This window comes from Podarcis melisellensis (genome assembly GCF_964234715.1).
Source record: "Podarcis melisellensis genome assembly, chromosome: 12".
In the NCBI taxonomy this organism is placed as follows: domain Eukaryota; kingdom Metazoa; phylum Chordata; class Lepidosauria; order Squamata; family Lacertidae; genus Podarcis; species Podarcis melisellensis.
Genome location: NC_138544.1, coordinates 15,257,425 through 15,272,810, shown reverse-complemented (window position 1 = coordinate 15,272,810; position 15,386 = coordinate 15,257,425). Strand labels below are relative to the sequence as shown.

Here is a 15,386-nt window from a genome sequence, read left to right as displayed (position 1 = left end):
CCAAGGTCATCCTTGCCGTCATAAACTGATAAAGGAGAGGGCTCTGAGCACTTATTTATACAGCTGGGTTTTTGTTTATACATTGACTCAGAGCTCAAGTTAATGGATTTTAGCTAAGGAAAAATAGGGATTTGGGTGCAGTTTTAAACTCCCTGCACAGTCAGTTTTGGGTTTGGGAAACCCATTCCTTCAGTATTAGTTAGCATGTCCCAGCCACCACTGAAAATCATGGCATCCAATAGAATCAGTCAGCCAAATGTCACCTGAAATAAATGGCTTTAATAGTCCGAACAAAAGGCTGAAATAGAAGAATCTCTGACCTCCACCAGGAGACCATTCCACAGTCTTGAGGGACGCTTCAGGGAATGCCCAGCTCCTTACCTTTGATATGTATTTCATGTAATGAATGCATATAGAGCAGGGTGTTACTAGTGGAACAAAGCGATATGGAGGCTCGTGCATGAAGGCCTTTAACAGTAAACATCAGCCTCCTGAAATGGGTCCAGAAGCTTGCAGGCACCCAGTGCAGCTGTTGCAAAAGAAGTTGGTTATGCCCTCACTTCTCAGTATTCATTAAAGTAAAGGTAAAGGGACCCCTGATCATTAGGTCCAGTCATGACCGATTCTGAGGTTGCGGCACTCATCTCGCTTTATTGGCCGTGCGAACCAGAGCAGCGCACGGAAACGCCGTTTACCTTCCTGCCGGAGCGGTACCTATTTATCTACTTGCACTTTGACATGCTTTCAAACTGCTAGGTGGGCAGGAGCAGAGACCGAGCAACGGGAGCTCACCCCGTCGCGGGGATTCGAACCGCCAACCTTCTGATTGGCAAGTCCTAGGCTCTGTGGTTTAACCCACAGCGCCACCCGCGTCCCTCAATATTCATTAGCAGTAGCATTTTGTACCACCTGCAGATTCTGGGTCATATTTCAGTGCAGCCGTATATCAAGGACATTAGAAAAGTCAATTGTGAAGGTTACAAAGGGCAGCCTCACCGTACAGGAAAGGGTAGCAAGGTCCCAACTCTCTCGGTTTTGAAACAGCCACAAATCAAAACAATCTGGGAGGTTTTCACAGAACTATTTTACATCTCCAGGGCAGCCCAGGACCAAGTGGACTTCCTGGTGATGAAGGTCAGAAAGGCTTCCAGGGAGATCCTGTAAGTATTCTCCGCACTCCATGAACATACTACTACACCATACATATGGTTGGCAGTTTCTGATTGTATTTATAATGCACTAAAATACATATCAACAGCCCCTCTTAGGGCTCGCCCAGTCTTGCGTTTGTCCTCTGCCTAGAAACCAAGGGTCCAAGCAGTTTTCTGCTTGTCCAATGTTTTCCAGGCATGGGTCCAACTCAAGTGGTTTTGCCCTTGATCCACCACTTTCTTCTGGAAAATCCGCTCTTTAGCGATAAATCGGAACAAATGTCAATCCGGGGGGGGGGGGACCTGATTGACATTTGCTCCAATTCAGCAGTAATATGAAAGGGCGCTACAATATTCTTGTTATATATAAAGAAAATGCATGCTTCTCAACTAATTAAAAACCTTAAGGGTGGATATATCTCAGATCTTGAATGGCAACTTTTGTGTTACTCTGTGTATTATTCAACACTTTGGTTTTATCTTCATGAAAGTAAACCTCAGTTTATTTTTTTATTTATTTAGGGAGATTCTGGAGCGGATAATGATGTAGAAGGAGCAAAAGGTTACAAAGGTTCACAAGGGAGCAGGGTAACCATTGATAATTATAGCTTTGCTTATATCTCTTTTGTTTTTGAACACTTGAAAGTTCAGTCCTTACTATAAGGTATCGAAGAATAAATAAAGATGACAGCAAGCAAAATGGATAAATTGATTTGATGAATAATTTGATGCATTAATCACAGCTTTAGATAAGAACTTTCAATTCATTTAATTAGAAGAATTTAATTGGTAGCATCACTGTTTCTCTTCTGCTACAGTTCAGCTTCCGCCAAAAACTATTGTGTTTGTCTCACTACCCACCATGGCAATATTACATAACTTACATAATTAATTGAGTAAATTACAAAAATTGTTTTCTGATTATATTATATAAAAGTTGCACTCAGGAGAGCATTATTTAGAAAGTTTATTCAGCGTTGGTCAGAACAAAGAAAAACATGACCGCCTGCTAGCGTGTTCAGGCACCGAGAGAGAGAGACGAAAGCAACAGGAAACATAAACATCCTGTGGACAGGAAATACGCAGACTTTGTGACTCACAAAGCCTGCTCCCTTTTAAGGTGGAATGGAAATATCCTAACAATTCTACCCCGTTAATTCAGATGCAAAGGAAGTGAAATAGGGGCAGGAAACAATCAGTTACTTCTCATTTGTGTACTGAATACAATAGAAACCACAAATGGATTGATTTCTGTACTGGACATGGGACAAATATGCAAAAATCAGCAATTACTGCTCCCGTTTCTGTTTTCATTGGAATTCTCTGACAACCCTAGTGGTAAATAATAAAAAATTATTTTTGGTGCCCCAGCCACTCTGTGTGGTTTCCAACAGAATATACAAAAATACCAGAAAACGCCACACATTAAAAGCTTCCCAGTAATCTTCATATATATCAATTGTTCAACCATTGGTACAAGAACCAGCACAGATAGGGGGCTTGTAGGGGTGAGTTGAGAATTCCAGAAACAAAGATAGATGGATTAAATTACATGCAATCAGCTGGAGATGTTTTTATCAAGTAGCAAGCTTGTCACTTGACCCAGTTGGACCATTAAAGGAATAAGAGTTGATATTGTTCCATCAGTGACCATTTGATAGTTGCACTGTAGTCATCCTGCAACAATTGACTCTTGGTCTTCCCTATTTATGTTTTTTTATTCCTACTACTTCAGGCACGTATACGAACATAACGTTTCCCCACCAAGGTGAACTGTGTGCCTGCTATTTCTGTGTCTGCCCCAACAGAACTGCAAAGTGTGAAAAGTTGTTTATCTCAGTCCTGGAGGTGCTATTGAACAAGATTAGAAATGACCGGTTGGCACAGGGAATTGTGGTCGGAGAGAAACAATATAAACTGAAAGCATTTGCAGATGACTTGGTATTAACACTACAGGAGCCAGCCTCTAGCACTAAAAGAGCGTTAGAATTAATTTCTGACTTTGGTCGAGTGGCGGGATTTAAGCTGAATAAACAAAAAACTAAAGTTCTAGCAAAAAATTTGACAACTATTGAAATAGAGGAGTTCAGAAAAGAAACGGAATTAAATGTGGTTAAAAAAGTAAAGTATTTAGGGGTGCACTTGACCTCCAAAAACTTGAATTTGTTTAAGGACAATTATGAGAAATGTTGGTCAGAGATCAAAAGAGACTTGGAAACATGGTCAAGACTGAAACTTTCCTTGTTGGGTAGAATAGCTGCTATAAAGATGAATGTATTGCCGAAAATGCTATTTCTGTTTCAGGCCCTCCAGATCGTGGACAAGGTGGAATGTTTTGGAAAATGGCAGAGGGATATTTCTAAATTTGTCTGGCAGGGCAAAAAGCCCCGAATTAAGTTTAAAATACTAACGGATGCGAAAGAAAGAGGGGGGTTTGCCCTGCCGGACTTGAGGTTATATTATGAATCTGCAGCCCTCTGCTGGTTGAAAGATTGGATTTTATTGGAGAACACCGATGTCCTCGACCTGGAAGGATTTGATAATGCTTTTGGGTGGCATGCATATTTGTGGTATGACAAGGTTAAAGTTCATAGATCATTCAAAAACCATATTGTCAGAAGGGCAATTTTTATGGTCTGGTCAAAATATAAAGACTTATTGGAGAGTAAAACTCCGAGGTGGCTCTCACCGATGGAGGCCAAAGCACGGAAAAGACTCAATATGGAGGCCCACTGGCCTAAATATTGGGAAATAATTGAAAAAATTGGAGATAATTGGAGGTTGCAGAGTATGGAAAAGTTAAAAAACAAGGTGCGAGATTGGGTACATTATGCTCAAATTCAGGAAGTTTTTAAAGCGGACAAAAAAGTGGGTTTCCAGGAGGAAAAGTCGAAATTAGAGACAGAGCTGCTTGAGCCAAAATCTAAGTTAATTTCGAGAATGTACAACTTGTTGCTTAAATGGAATACACAGGATGAGATTGTTAAATCCTCCATGATAAAGTGGGCGCAGGATTTGGGGCACAACATTATGTTTGAAGACTGGGAAAGGTTATGGAACACCGGAATGAAATTTACGGCATGTAGTGCCCTGAAGGAAAATATTATGAAAATGACATACCGGTGGTACATGACCCCAGTCAAGCTTGCAAAGATATATCACCTGTCTGACAACAAATGTTGGAAATGTAAAGAGGAGGAAGGGACATTCTTACACCTCTGGTGGACCTGCCCGAAGGTGAAGGCCTTCTGGGAGATGATACATAATGAACTAAAAAAGGTACTTAGATTTACCTTACCCAAGAAACCGGAGGCCTTCCTCCTGGGCATGGTAGACCAGAGGGTGGCCAAGAAAGATAGAATTTTCTTTATGTACGCTACTACAGCAGCAAGGATCCTGATGGCAAAGCATTGGAAGACACAAAATTTACCCACATTGGAAGAATGGCAGACGCAGCTGATGGACTATATGGAACTGGCTGAAATGACTGGCAGAATCCGAGACTTGGGAGAAGAAGAAACGGAGGAAGTTTGGGAAAAATTTAAGGACTATTTGAAAAGGCTGTATAGGTTGTATGAATGTTAAAAAATGCTCCTTTTTAGGAAATTACAGCTTCAGCATCGGTTAATTTTTTGAATTGGAAAATAAGGAACAACAAGACAGAAGTGGTGTAATGAAATAATTTTATTGTGTTGAAACTAAAACAATGGATTTGGACTGAAATGTTTAGTGACCAGATATCACGATAAAATGGAAGATATATTATTATGTTTAAAATAAGTTAACAATTTGCTGAGGTTTTAAACTTACAGAGAATGCAGTGTTCGGAAGATGGGGGGAGTTCACTAGATTTATGGAAATAAGTGTTTGGAAGTTGGATTTTGTATACTATAAACTTAATAAAAATTATATTAAAAAAAAAAAAAACAAAGTGTGAAAAGCTGAAAGATTAAGAGCCACAATAATTGCTGCAGAAACCCTGATGTAAAGTTAAATTCTCTATCCACAGGGAGAAAAAGGATCACAAGGTATTATGGGCGAGAACGGATCTCCAGGAAACAGTGTAAGGACTAATGTAGCTCACCTGGGTTTTCTTAGTAAATAAAAGATTAAGCAAATTCCAAACTAGACCACATCTTCAGTATCCAAAACAATGGAGAACTTACTTTAAGGTCCCTGTTTGTGAAATGTCGCATAAACCCTGTCTGAGCATTTATAACAAGCCAACCTCAAAAGGGGCACACACTGGCCTGACTCACCCCATGGCTGGGTCCCCAACTTAGAAGCATTTTAGGAGTGAGGGTCAAGGTCTTCCAGATATTTTGGGTGAGATGGCCACAAGACTGCCTGCACTGCTGCTGTGGTTTAGAGTTTATAAAAAATAAAAATAAAAAATGAACGCAGAATGCCTGACTTGGGGGAGGGAGTGGCCTCCTTGGCTCTTTCTCAAAGCCCATACAAGGTGAGGCAGAGAGGAGATGTAGGCCTAGGACCCTCGTACTTACAGGACCTCCTCTCCTGGTATGTCCCACGGAGGACCTTACGGTCTTCAAATAAAAACATCTTGGAGATCCCAGGCCACAGGGAGGTTAAGCTGGCCTCAACCAGAGCCAGGGCCTTTTCGGCCGTGGCCCCGATCTGGTGGAACGCACTGTCACAAGAGACTAGGGCCCTGCGGGACTTGACATCTTTCCGCAGGGCCTGCAAGACGGAGCTGTTCCACCAGGCCTTTGGCCAGGGCACAGCCTGACCCCCTCTCTCCTTCTGTAATCCTCATAGAACTCTAGCTCAATGGTTGCCATTAATTTGATTCTGAATTGATTTTACAATACAGTGGTGCCCCGCAAGACGAACGCCTCACAAGACGGAAAACCCGCTAGACGAAAGGGTTTTCCGTTTTGGAGGCGCTTCGCAAAACGAATTTCCCTATGGGGTTGCTTCGCAAGATGAAAAAATCTTGCGTCCCCCCCCCTGCGGGGTTTTTTCACTTTTTTCGCCCTTTTTCTAAGCCGCTAAGCTGCTTATCAGCTGTTCCGCTGATAAGCCGCTTAACAGCTGATTGCTAGAAGCCGCTAGACAGCTGTAGCGCTAATCCGCTAAGCTGTCAATGGGCTTGCTTCGCAAGACGAAAAAACCGCTAGACGAAGAGAATCGCGGAACGGATTCTTTTCGTCTAGCGAGGCACCACTGTATATCTTAATTAATTGACTGGGTGATTTTATGTACACTGTGCTATTTTTCTTGCTTGTTAGCAGCTCTGAGCCCGGGTTTGGCCAGGAAGGGCAGGATATAAATAAAAAATTATTATTATTATTATTATTATTGAGAGGCCACAGCTATTGCAATGATAAGAAATGTTACCAAAAAGGGGGGATGGGAAGAGAACTGTATGAGGAAGAAGAGGAGGAATGGGGAGGAATGGGGGAGAAGGATGGTGGTCTTGCAAAGATGGAGGAAGAGGTGGTGGAGGGAAGAAAAGAATGTTGATGGTGCCATGCCTATGCTGGTTGGTGGCAACAGCGTGGAACAGGCCAAGGGCTCCATGAGCTGCTCACTCGTCAAAAAACAGGCCTGTGAATGTTTGTAGCATCAAGTTAGGACCTTTAAAGTAACAAATATTCCTTTTGTCACAGGGACCAGAGGGACGAAGAGGACTTCCAGGCCCACCGGTATGTCTTTCTTAAATTTCCCAGTTTCAGTAAGTATGCTATGAGACATAACCAGAGGAACTCCTGACTGCCCAGGACAGTAAGGAGAAAGTAGATTGGTGGGAGATGGAGCTACCTGGCATTTTCATGCCACCCCAATCATGTCTGAAAGTGTAGAAATTAGGAATTGGGGGGTGGGGGTGGGATTATATTTGGTTCACACTAGAAGGCAAACCAGCCAGGGTGGTGTAGTGGTTAAGAGCAGTAGTCTCGTAATCTGGTGAACCGGGTTCGCGTCTCCGCTCCTCCACCTGCAGCTGCTGGGTGACCTTGGGCCAGTCACACTTCTTTGAAGTCTCTCAGCCCCACTCACCTCACAGTTTGTTGTAGGGGAGGAAGGGAAAGGAGAATGTTAGCCGCTTTGAGACTCCTTAAAGGGAGTGAAAGGCGGGATATCAAATCCAAACTCTTCTTCTTCTTCCCTAATTTGCACTTGGGAACCGAAATACCAACCGAAACACAGCCGTCTTATGAAAATTGGGTCCTCCCTTAAAGAGGGCACGTATTGCGGTGAGACCTGGACAACCGACACCCTGTGTTGTGGGTGGGTACAATTGGTCAGCCACAACATCCGATTGGTAGGTCCCTCGAAGCTGGGTGCAATCTGGCCAATGGGACGCAGTCTAAACGGTTCGAGGGACCTATTTATGCCCATTCAAGTGACCCAGAGCTTCCTCTTTCGACGTGTGCATTTGGAACACCTGCCCACCTCTCCTTATTTTTAGGGCTTGTGCGCTTGACCTTGCTATGCTATCGTGTGTCATCTGTTATTGGGACAGGGGCATGGCAAGAATTTTCCCCACTTGGCTGATTGGCTGTTGCCATTTGGGTTTCGCCTGCCACGTAGCCAATCATCACAACTTGTAAGGTTGCGGACAGGCTCTGGTTCAGGTGGTAGGGATGGGAGAACGCTCTCACCATCCCTATGTGAAGGGCATTCCTTTAAAGGAATCCAGGGACTCGATGGATTGGTCAACCCCTGTGTTGGGGGTGTGCCCATGCCTGAGTCCAGGGGCACATTTGGGTGGCGGAGTTAGCCCGTTCCTGGCTTTCCGCTTATCCAGGTGTTCACCCTTGGCTGACCTATGCTGGAACCCTGGGTCAGTGCTACCTGTATGGCAGGGAGCTAGTCGAACCAGAGCCTATGCAACCAGTCACTTTCTCTAATCAATAAAATTGTGGCCTAAATTCTGCCAAAAACCAAAACCAAAATTTGAATCATGTGTGAATTTATTTAGGGGGGGGGGAGGTTTCTGGGTCTGAACATGCAATTAGCAATTCTCTGAATTTTGCAATGCACTTGTGCATTATATTAGGGGAAAGTGCTTTGCAAAAATTTGCATGTTGGACAACATTGCACACACAACAGTGTATATTAGGAGACACACATGAATTTTCATGTTGACTTTAAATATATATATATTCAGATTGATGTGGAAATGTGGGGCACAAGACCGGAAAAGTAAGAAACCGAGAGAAATTGAAATTGACAGTTATGCCCAATCCTAGATGGGCTCAGAGTTGGCTGGAGGGGGAAGAGTCTAATGAAGGAAGTGTGAGTGTCTGCCTTCTGGACGGAGTCAAAGAGAAGAAATTCAAAGGACGCTTGTCCAAAGAAAACAAGAGAAGCTTTTTAATCTCTCTTCTACATTTTTCACTGGTTGTAAGAAGCCTAATCTTCTCCCTGCTGGTTAGCAGGCAGCATGATGAGGTGTTGGGGAGAATAACGGACAAAGTGGACATTTACTAGATATGTAGCGTGCAGCTGCAAGTCAAGATTTTTTCTTCTCACTTAATCACAGGCTTGTGATTAAGTGATCAAGGATGATCTTTGTACAAAAGGCAGCACGCAGGGCTCCAGCCACATTTGGAATGGAAATCTTCCCTGCATGCTCCCCCACTCCCAGCAACGTATCTCCATATCTAGCAAACATCTAGTCTGACTCTTGGAAGCCTGCGTGAATTTCCCTTATCTCCATCTTGTGGGAATGTTCAGGGTGGCAGGAGAGGATATTGTTTATTAATATCCTTCCTAACTCGCGCAAGCAAGTTCCTTTACCTAGCAGAGTTTACATTCCCCTTTACACAGCAGAAAACTAGTTTCAAACTCATGTGGGTTTCTCAAGACAATACACAATTCAGTCTGGCTTGTTCAGATTGAAATGCGTTCTATTTTCCTGTTAAGACCCCCTTGAATCCCTCCTAAAAGAATAAAGCCACCACAGTCTTATTCATAAGTAACAAAAAGAATGTTTACTCACAATCAGGCAGAGCACAGTGTGATCTCGGCAGGCAGGCGTCAGGGAACTGCCATCGGCTCAGGGGCGAGAGGGGAAAAGCCGGATGGATTACAGAGACCCCCCAAAGATCGTGGGAAGCAGCTTCTCCTCAGCGGAGGAGAGTAACCACACCTCCGGTGGAGAGGAGCTGCAGGGCTCGGAGGAAGCGAGGCGGTGCCAGGACACCTTGCCTGGGCAAAGCGGGGAGGGGAGAGGCCCTCCGTTACCCACGCACTCCTTGCGCAGTAGGCTTCCGTGCAGAGAGTGGAAGCGCAGACTGGGCGTCAAGAAATTACTTTGCTGGGGAAGGTTTAAGGACCGCCCACTCACAGATTCTGCCAGTGAATGAGCCAGCCACAGGAGAGTGTCGGTCTGGACAGATAAGTTTATTTATTTTATTTTATTTTTGATTTTTTTTATTTTCAGTGCAGAATCATAACAAAAATTACAAACATTGAATCCAATCTAATACTATACAAACAAAAATCCCGGGAACATATAGGAAAAAAACAGAAAAAGAAAAGGGGGAAAAAAAGCAAAGGAAACAAAACAAAACAAAACAAAAACAAAAAGCACACATCTACAGAACAAAACCATATCATTACGTACATAAACACAAATTGACTTCCTTCCTTTGTTCTAAGACCTCAAAAAATTTACTCTTACTGTATTGTTGTGTCTAATTGGATTACTTCCATTTTTGTGCTTTTTTACACCATTTTTCTTATTCTTTAACCCTGTAAAGCATCATTCATTACATACCAATATACTAACTCCAGAACAATGTTTTTTCATATACTCTTTAGCACGACAGATAAGTTTATTATGCTAGACAGATAAGTTTATTTTGGCATCAAAAGCAAGGCTTCACAGCCGAGCAGGGAGGCATTTGCCTGCTTGCTCTCGATCAACCCCTTGGAACCCTAACAGCATGCTTTAGGCTTGAAGTTCCAAACATATACAAACAGGTTTACCCCATAAGGGAGATTTACCGAGTGAATGCAGGCTAGCAGTCCAGCAGTTCACAGGACGAAAGGAAGATGGAAAAGAGAGAAAGAGGCAGCATGCATTGGCCTTTTACCAGGTCTGGAAAGGTCACACCCACCCACTAGTCACATGCAAGGAAGGATGCTCCAGGCCAGGAGGAACAGTAAGTTTCGACTGGCTGGACCAAACATTCCCTTGCATGTCTACTCTAGGAAAACAAGGAATGTTGTACTTGACTGCTCCCAGTGGATTACATCCCACACATTCTGCATGTTTTTCATGAGCACCAATAGGTGGAAAGCATGCACTGGATAGATACAGACTCTCCACTTTTGCTGATATCAAAGCCTGTGAACATGCCTATGTGCCAATGTGCGCACATGAGATGGAGGAAAGCACGGCTCTGTGGGATCCTGTTAAAATCCCCCGCATGAGATTTGCGTCCAACATTATTGAGTCTAAATGACATTACTGTGTAGCATGAAAAATTGCCATGGTTTTTTAAGTTATAGAAACTAAGATGGGCAGGAAGTAAGATCGTTATCATACTCACTGGGGGGAACCAAAGCCAATAAGAATGTTCTTCTTCTTTCAGGGGACAAAAGGAAACCCTGGTCCCACAGGTTTGGAAGGAAAACAAGGCTTCGAAGGCCAACAGGTGGGTATTAGCACTATTCAATGTGTGTGTGTGTGTGTGTGTGTGTTGAGGGAAAGGGTGTAAATAAATGGAAAATCACATAGTTTGAATGCAGATGATCCCAGGTTGAGTCATTCCCATTAAATAGATCAGGTAGCTGTGGGTCTCATAGGTTGTGGGTGACATTTGTGATATATCAGTTTGCACTCTACCTTCTCTGTCTATGTGTAAGAAAAATTGTGCCTACACTTGTCAGGGATTCTGCTTGTCTCATAAATCAACAGTATATTAAAAACACACACACAGAATAACATTGCACAAAGCTCACTGAATAATTGCCCGGCTAAATACACAGGTGTGCAGAACATGGTATAGAGAAACCTTGAGAATTTGGCATGAGAGCTTTTTAAAGGGCAAGTGGTACCAGTGTATACGTTTCTTAAGATATTCGCTCTTTAATTATCCTGCCTTTCCTCACCAAGACGCTGAGAGCAGCAAGCACTTAATCAAATATTTAAAATGTCTAAACACGTTCAAAAACTTCTTTAAAAAGAGCGTCCCCATGCCAAATCACCAGATTGCTTTAAAACTTGGGCCAGAAAGAACTTAAAGAACATCAACTATGTGTGTACAGGGATAAGTGTATTTGGAAAGACTTAACTTTGAAATAAATTTGATTGTGTGCCCATCTGCCTGGACTGTGTCAAAAACAACATATAATAGATTCTGGCACTAGCATGGCTATATATATATTATAAATCTGTCTGCTTATGGCTTATGCTTATTGTAAAAAAGCCTTCCCACCCTAGCTTCCCACGTTTCCCAGTTTTCAAATTCATATATGTTTCTTTCTTTTTCCCCCAAATTTTTTTATTGATTTTCACATTTATCACAGAGAAAAAAGAAAAACATTACAAAACACAGAACAGAGAAAAAAGACACAAAAAAGAATTATTACTTCAAATCCCTAATTTCGTTACATTGAACGTTACATTACTTCCTCGAGTCCCCTCTAACTGAATTTCATTATATCACCTGTTTAACGGTTCTCCAAATTCGTATTTCTAATAATATTAACTCCTTTCATTTACTAACCTCTTCTCCTTTATTAATGTTCTAATCTTTAATATTCACAAGCACATATTCTTATTCTACCCTAAGCCTATTAATATCTTCCAAGAATTTTCTATTTATCTTATATTACAATATTTAGCTAAATATTCTTTAAATTTCTTCCAATCCTCTTGTATCTCCTCTTTATTCTGTTCGCAGATTCTTCCAGTCAGGTCGGCCAGCAAACAAAAAGTCCAACATCTTCATCTGCCATTCTTCTATTGTTGGTATCTCTTGCAAATTCCAGTTTTTGGCTAATAAAAGTCTTGCCGCTGTAGTGGCATACAAAGACAGCCTAACATCTTTTTTGGCAATTCCAATCCTGTTATTCCAAGTAGAAAGGCTTCTGGTTTCTTAATGAATTTATTTTTCAACATTTTTTTCAACTCATTATAAATCTTTTCCCAGAAGTCTTTCACCTTAGGACTTGTCTACCACATATGATAAAAGCAAATTCATATATGTTTCTGTTTAGTAGCATAAAGTTAATAAGCTTGCAGGTATGCGTTTGGGTGAATTTACCAGACTTCTTAGATGTAATTTGTTTTCCAGGGGACAAGTGGAATTCCTGGTGAGAAAGGAGAGAAAGGACATTCAGGAAACAAAGGTCTTCCGGTAAAATGGCCTCATGCATATTTCAATGAGATTCATCTTTCTTAATACAGTGCTTTTTTTACAGTTTCATTCTGAAGCGAGACCTGTCTGTGATTTCGAAAACTCAGCCGTTTGGGATACACTTATAAACAAACTCTTCCTTTAGAGGCTGGCTTTTTTCTCTACAAACAAAAAGAATATTACATCAGTAGTTAACAATGAATAAATTTTGTATTGTATTTTTCACTATTCATGTTGATATCTCTTTATATAATAAAAACGTAAGGATGTCATCGCACAGCCCCGATTGAGGGATTTGCATGAAGTTAGGGTAGGGACAGGGAAGCAAAATTGAATGTAGGTAGCACAACAGCAATGGCCAAGACATGGAAGTGAGAAGGGAGTGATTCTGCCATTATATACATGAGTAGACTTAACTGTGCCGTACATGGAGAGAGGTGTCTCTTAAAAGAGTTGGCAGTGATGTATGGTTGGCCTGATGGAACAAAAAATTCCCTGAGAATGGGGTGTGGGGTGGGGAGGCCTTTGTGTGCAATTTACTCAGGAACGTATCAGGCTGGCTTGAGACATTTTGTTCCTTGTAGCAAAGGACAAGATGGAGCCTCCCGTTCCATGGCTTGAATCTGACTAGACTTGCAATTGAATCTGATTTCAGCCCTGGCAATGGAATATCCTCCGCTTGTGCCTGAAGCCAGCAGGCTCTCTCAGGAGGATCAGAGCAAACTAGTTTTAGGGAATAGGGGTACTGCTGCCAATCTCTGGCATCTGCCACCTGACTCACTCTGCCTAATGGTAGGGCTGGCCCTAGCCAGGATGCATTTGTGAGTTGTAATGGACGTGGTGGCGCTGAGGTCTAAACCACTGAGCCTAGGGCTTGCCGATCAGAAGGTCGGCGGTTCGAATCCCTGCGACGGGGTGAGCTCCCGTTGCTCGGTCCCTGCTCCTGCCAACCTAGCAGTTCGAAAGCACGTCAAAGTGCAAGTAGATAAATAGGTATCGCTCCGGCGGGAAGGTAAACGGCGTTTCCGTGTGCTACTCTGGCTCGCCAGAAGCAGCTTAGTCATGCTGGCCACATGACTTGGAAGCTGTACGCCGGCTCCCTCGGCCAATAAAGCAAGATGAACGCTGCGACCCCAGAGTCGTTCATGACTGGACCTAACAGTCAAGGGTCCCTTTACCTTTAATGCACAGTACAGGAGGCACTGTATTCATAACCAATGGTAGCGGATGCTACAGAGATAAACTACAGCAATGAGTATTATTGAAAGGTTCCACACATTACAGAAGATAAGACTTTCTTTCTTTCTTTCTTTCTTTCTTTCTTTCTTTCTTTCTTTCTTTCTTTCTTTCTTTCTTTCTTTCTTTTTCCCTTTCTCTTTCTTTCTTTCTGGTCAAACTTCAAAAGCTTGATATAATGTTTGTTTTCTTTTCAGGGAAACTTAGGAATCCCAGGCCCTAAAGGAAATCAAGGGAAACTTGGACTAAGAGGAAATGAAGTATGTTTTCAAATGTCTGCTATTAATTTTTCTACACAAAGTGTAAAGTCTGCCCATACAGTCTATACATCAGGTGTGACTAATGTGCAGCCATCCAAATGCTGTTGGATTATAACTCCCATCATCTCTAAGCACTGGTTGTATTGACTGTGCCTGATGGGAGTTGGAGTCCAACCACAGCCCAAAGATTAGCCACCCTGCTATAAATGATAGGGAGAAAATGTCCCAATGCAGATTCTCCAAAATCTTTTTTTTTCTCTCTGTGAGGAAAAAAAAAACCCCTTAGCATTTAAATTAGGTTTGCTAACTATTACTTCTTTTTTGACAGGAGCTTTTTGCCATTATGTGTGTTGCATGACAAAAAAACAACCAGGCATTGTTTTTTCCTGTTATCAGGAAAAATTGTGCCTGTCAATGTTTTCCTTCTATGCTGCTGTAAAAGGCACAGAGCTTCTGCTCCTAAAATGGCAATATTTAATTTGCCTTTATTCAAATAAATAGTCAAAACAGACTTTACATAGACGGTGGCTGAGCCAGTCCCTGTTCAAGGCAAAGTTTGTGCAAATAGGTGTATTTCATAGTTCACACATATTTTTATTAGGTGACTTATGAACTGAACAAATAAACAACGAAAGAAACGAGTATTTGTTAACAGTGAAAGAATGTCTGTGAATTCGAGTCTCTAATTGATAAATCCCAAATTACCTTAAGTAAGGAAAGGTTAAACCCACTCTGGCTGAAGTACACAGTTTATCTGTTTTGGGGGGATTGTGGCCAAACACAAATTATGTTGCCAGTAACTAGGGCTGCCATACGTCCTGATTTTCCAGGACATGTCCTGGAATTCTCCCCCGAATTGGCATCCTGGATTGTTTTTTGGAAATCAGGCAAATGTCCCGGAAAACTGTCAACAGAGATTAAATCGTGTCGAACATTCCTAAAAAAAAAGCTTTGGTTCCCCTAAAAAAAGAGAGAAAAGCACAACAACTCTGTCCTGATTTTCACTTTTGGAGCTACCAGTAACTATTTCTCAGGGAATGCTTGCTACATATCTCATTCTCTGTTCTGATTTTGATTCAGCAACTTTCCATTTTGGTGCACTCCTTTGGCTCTCATATACAATGTTGTACTCAATTTGCCCAACAGGGAGAACCTGGGGACCCTGGAATGAAAGGACCAGCAGGCCCCCGTGGTCCACAAGGAAGGAGGGTTTGTAATTTATGTTCATCTTACTCAAAGGGCCTGACTGAAAACCAAAAGTGTCTTGGGCTCAAAGGGTGATGTGAATTGCCCCCATGTATATGACGTTAGGGAAGAAATGGAGGCAGTGAGAGATTTTACTTTCTTGGGCTCCATGATCACTGCACATGGCGACAGCAGTCACGAAATTAAAAGACGCC

At 42.2% G+C, this 15,386-nt stretch overlaps 1 protein-coding gene across 1 annotated transcript in view; it reads left to right on the top strand.

Moving 5' to 3' along the window:
- Positions 1 to 15,386, top strand: part of LOC309353560 (collagen alpha-6(VI) chain-like) — a 74,433-nt gene that overhangs the window by 40,504 nt on the left and 18,543 nt on the right. The window contains exons 19-26 of the mRNA XM_081882898.1: positions 1,098 to 1,160; positions 1,674 to 1,739; positions 5,161 to 5,214; positions 6,785 to 6,820; positions 10,721 to 10,783; positions 12,428 to 12,490; positions 13,924 to 13,986; positions 15,133 to 15,195. Of these exons, the coding sequence (XP_081739024.1) occupies positions 1,098 to 1,160; positions 1,674 to 1,739; positions 5,161 to 5,214; positions 6,785 to 6,820; positions 10,721 to 10,783; positions 12,428 to 12,490; positions 13,924 to 13,986; positions 15,133 to 15,195 (471 nt within the window). The remainder of the gene's footprint in view (positions 1 to 1,097; positions 1,161 to 1,673; positions 1,740 to 5,160; positions 5,215 to 6,784; positions 6,821 to 10,720; positions 10,784 to 12,427; positions 12,491 to 13,923; positions 13,987 to 15,132; positions 15,196 to 15,386) is intronic.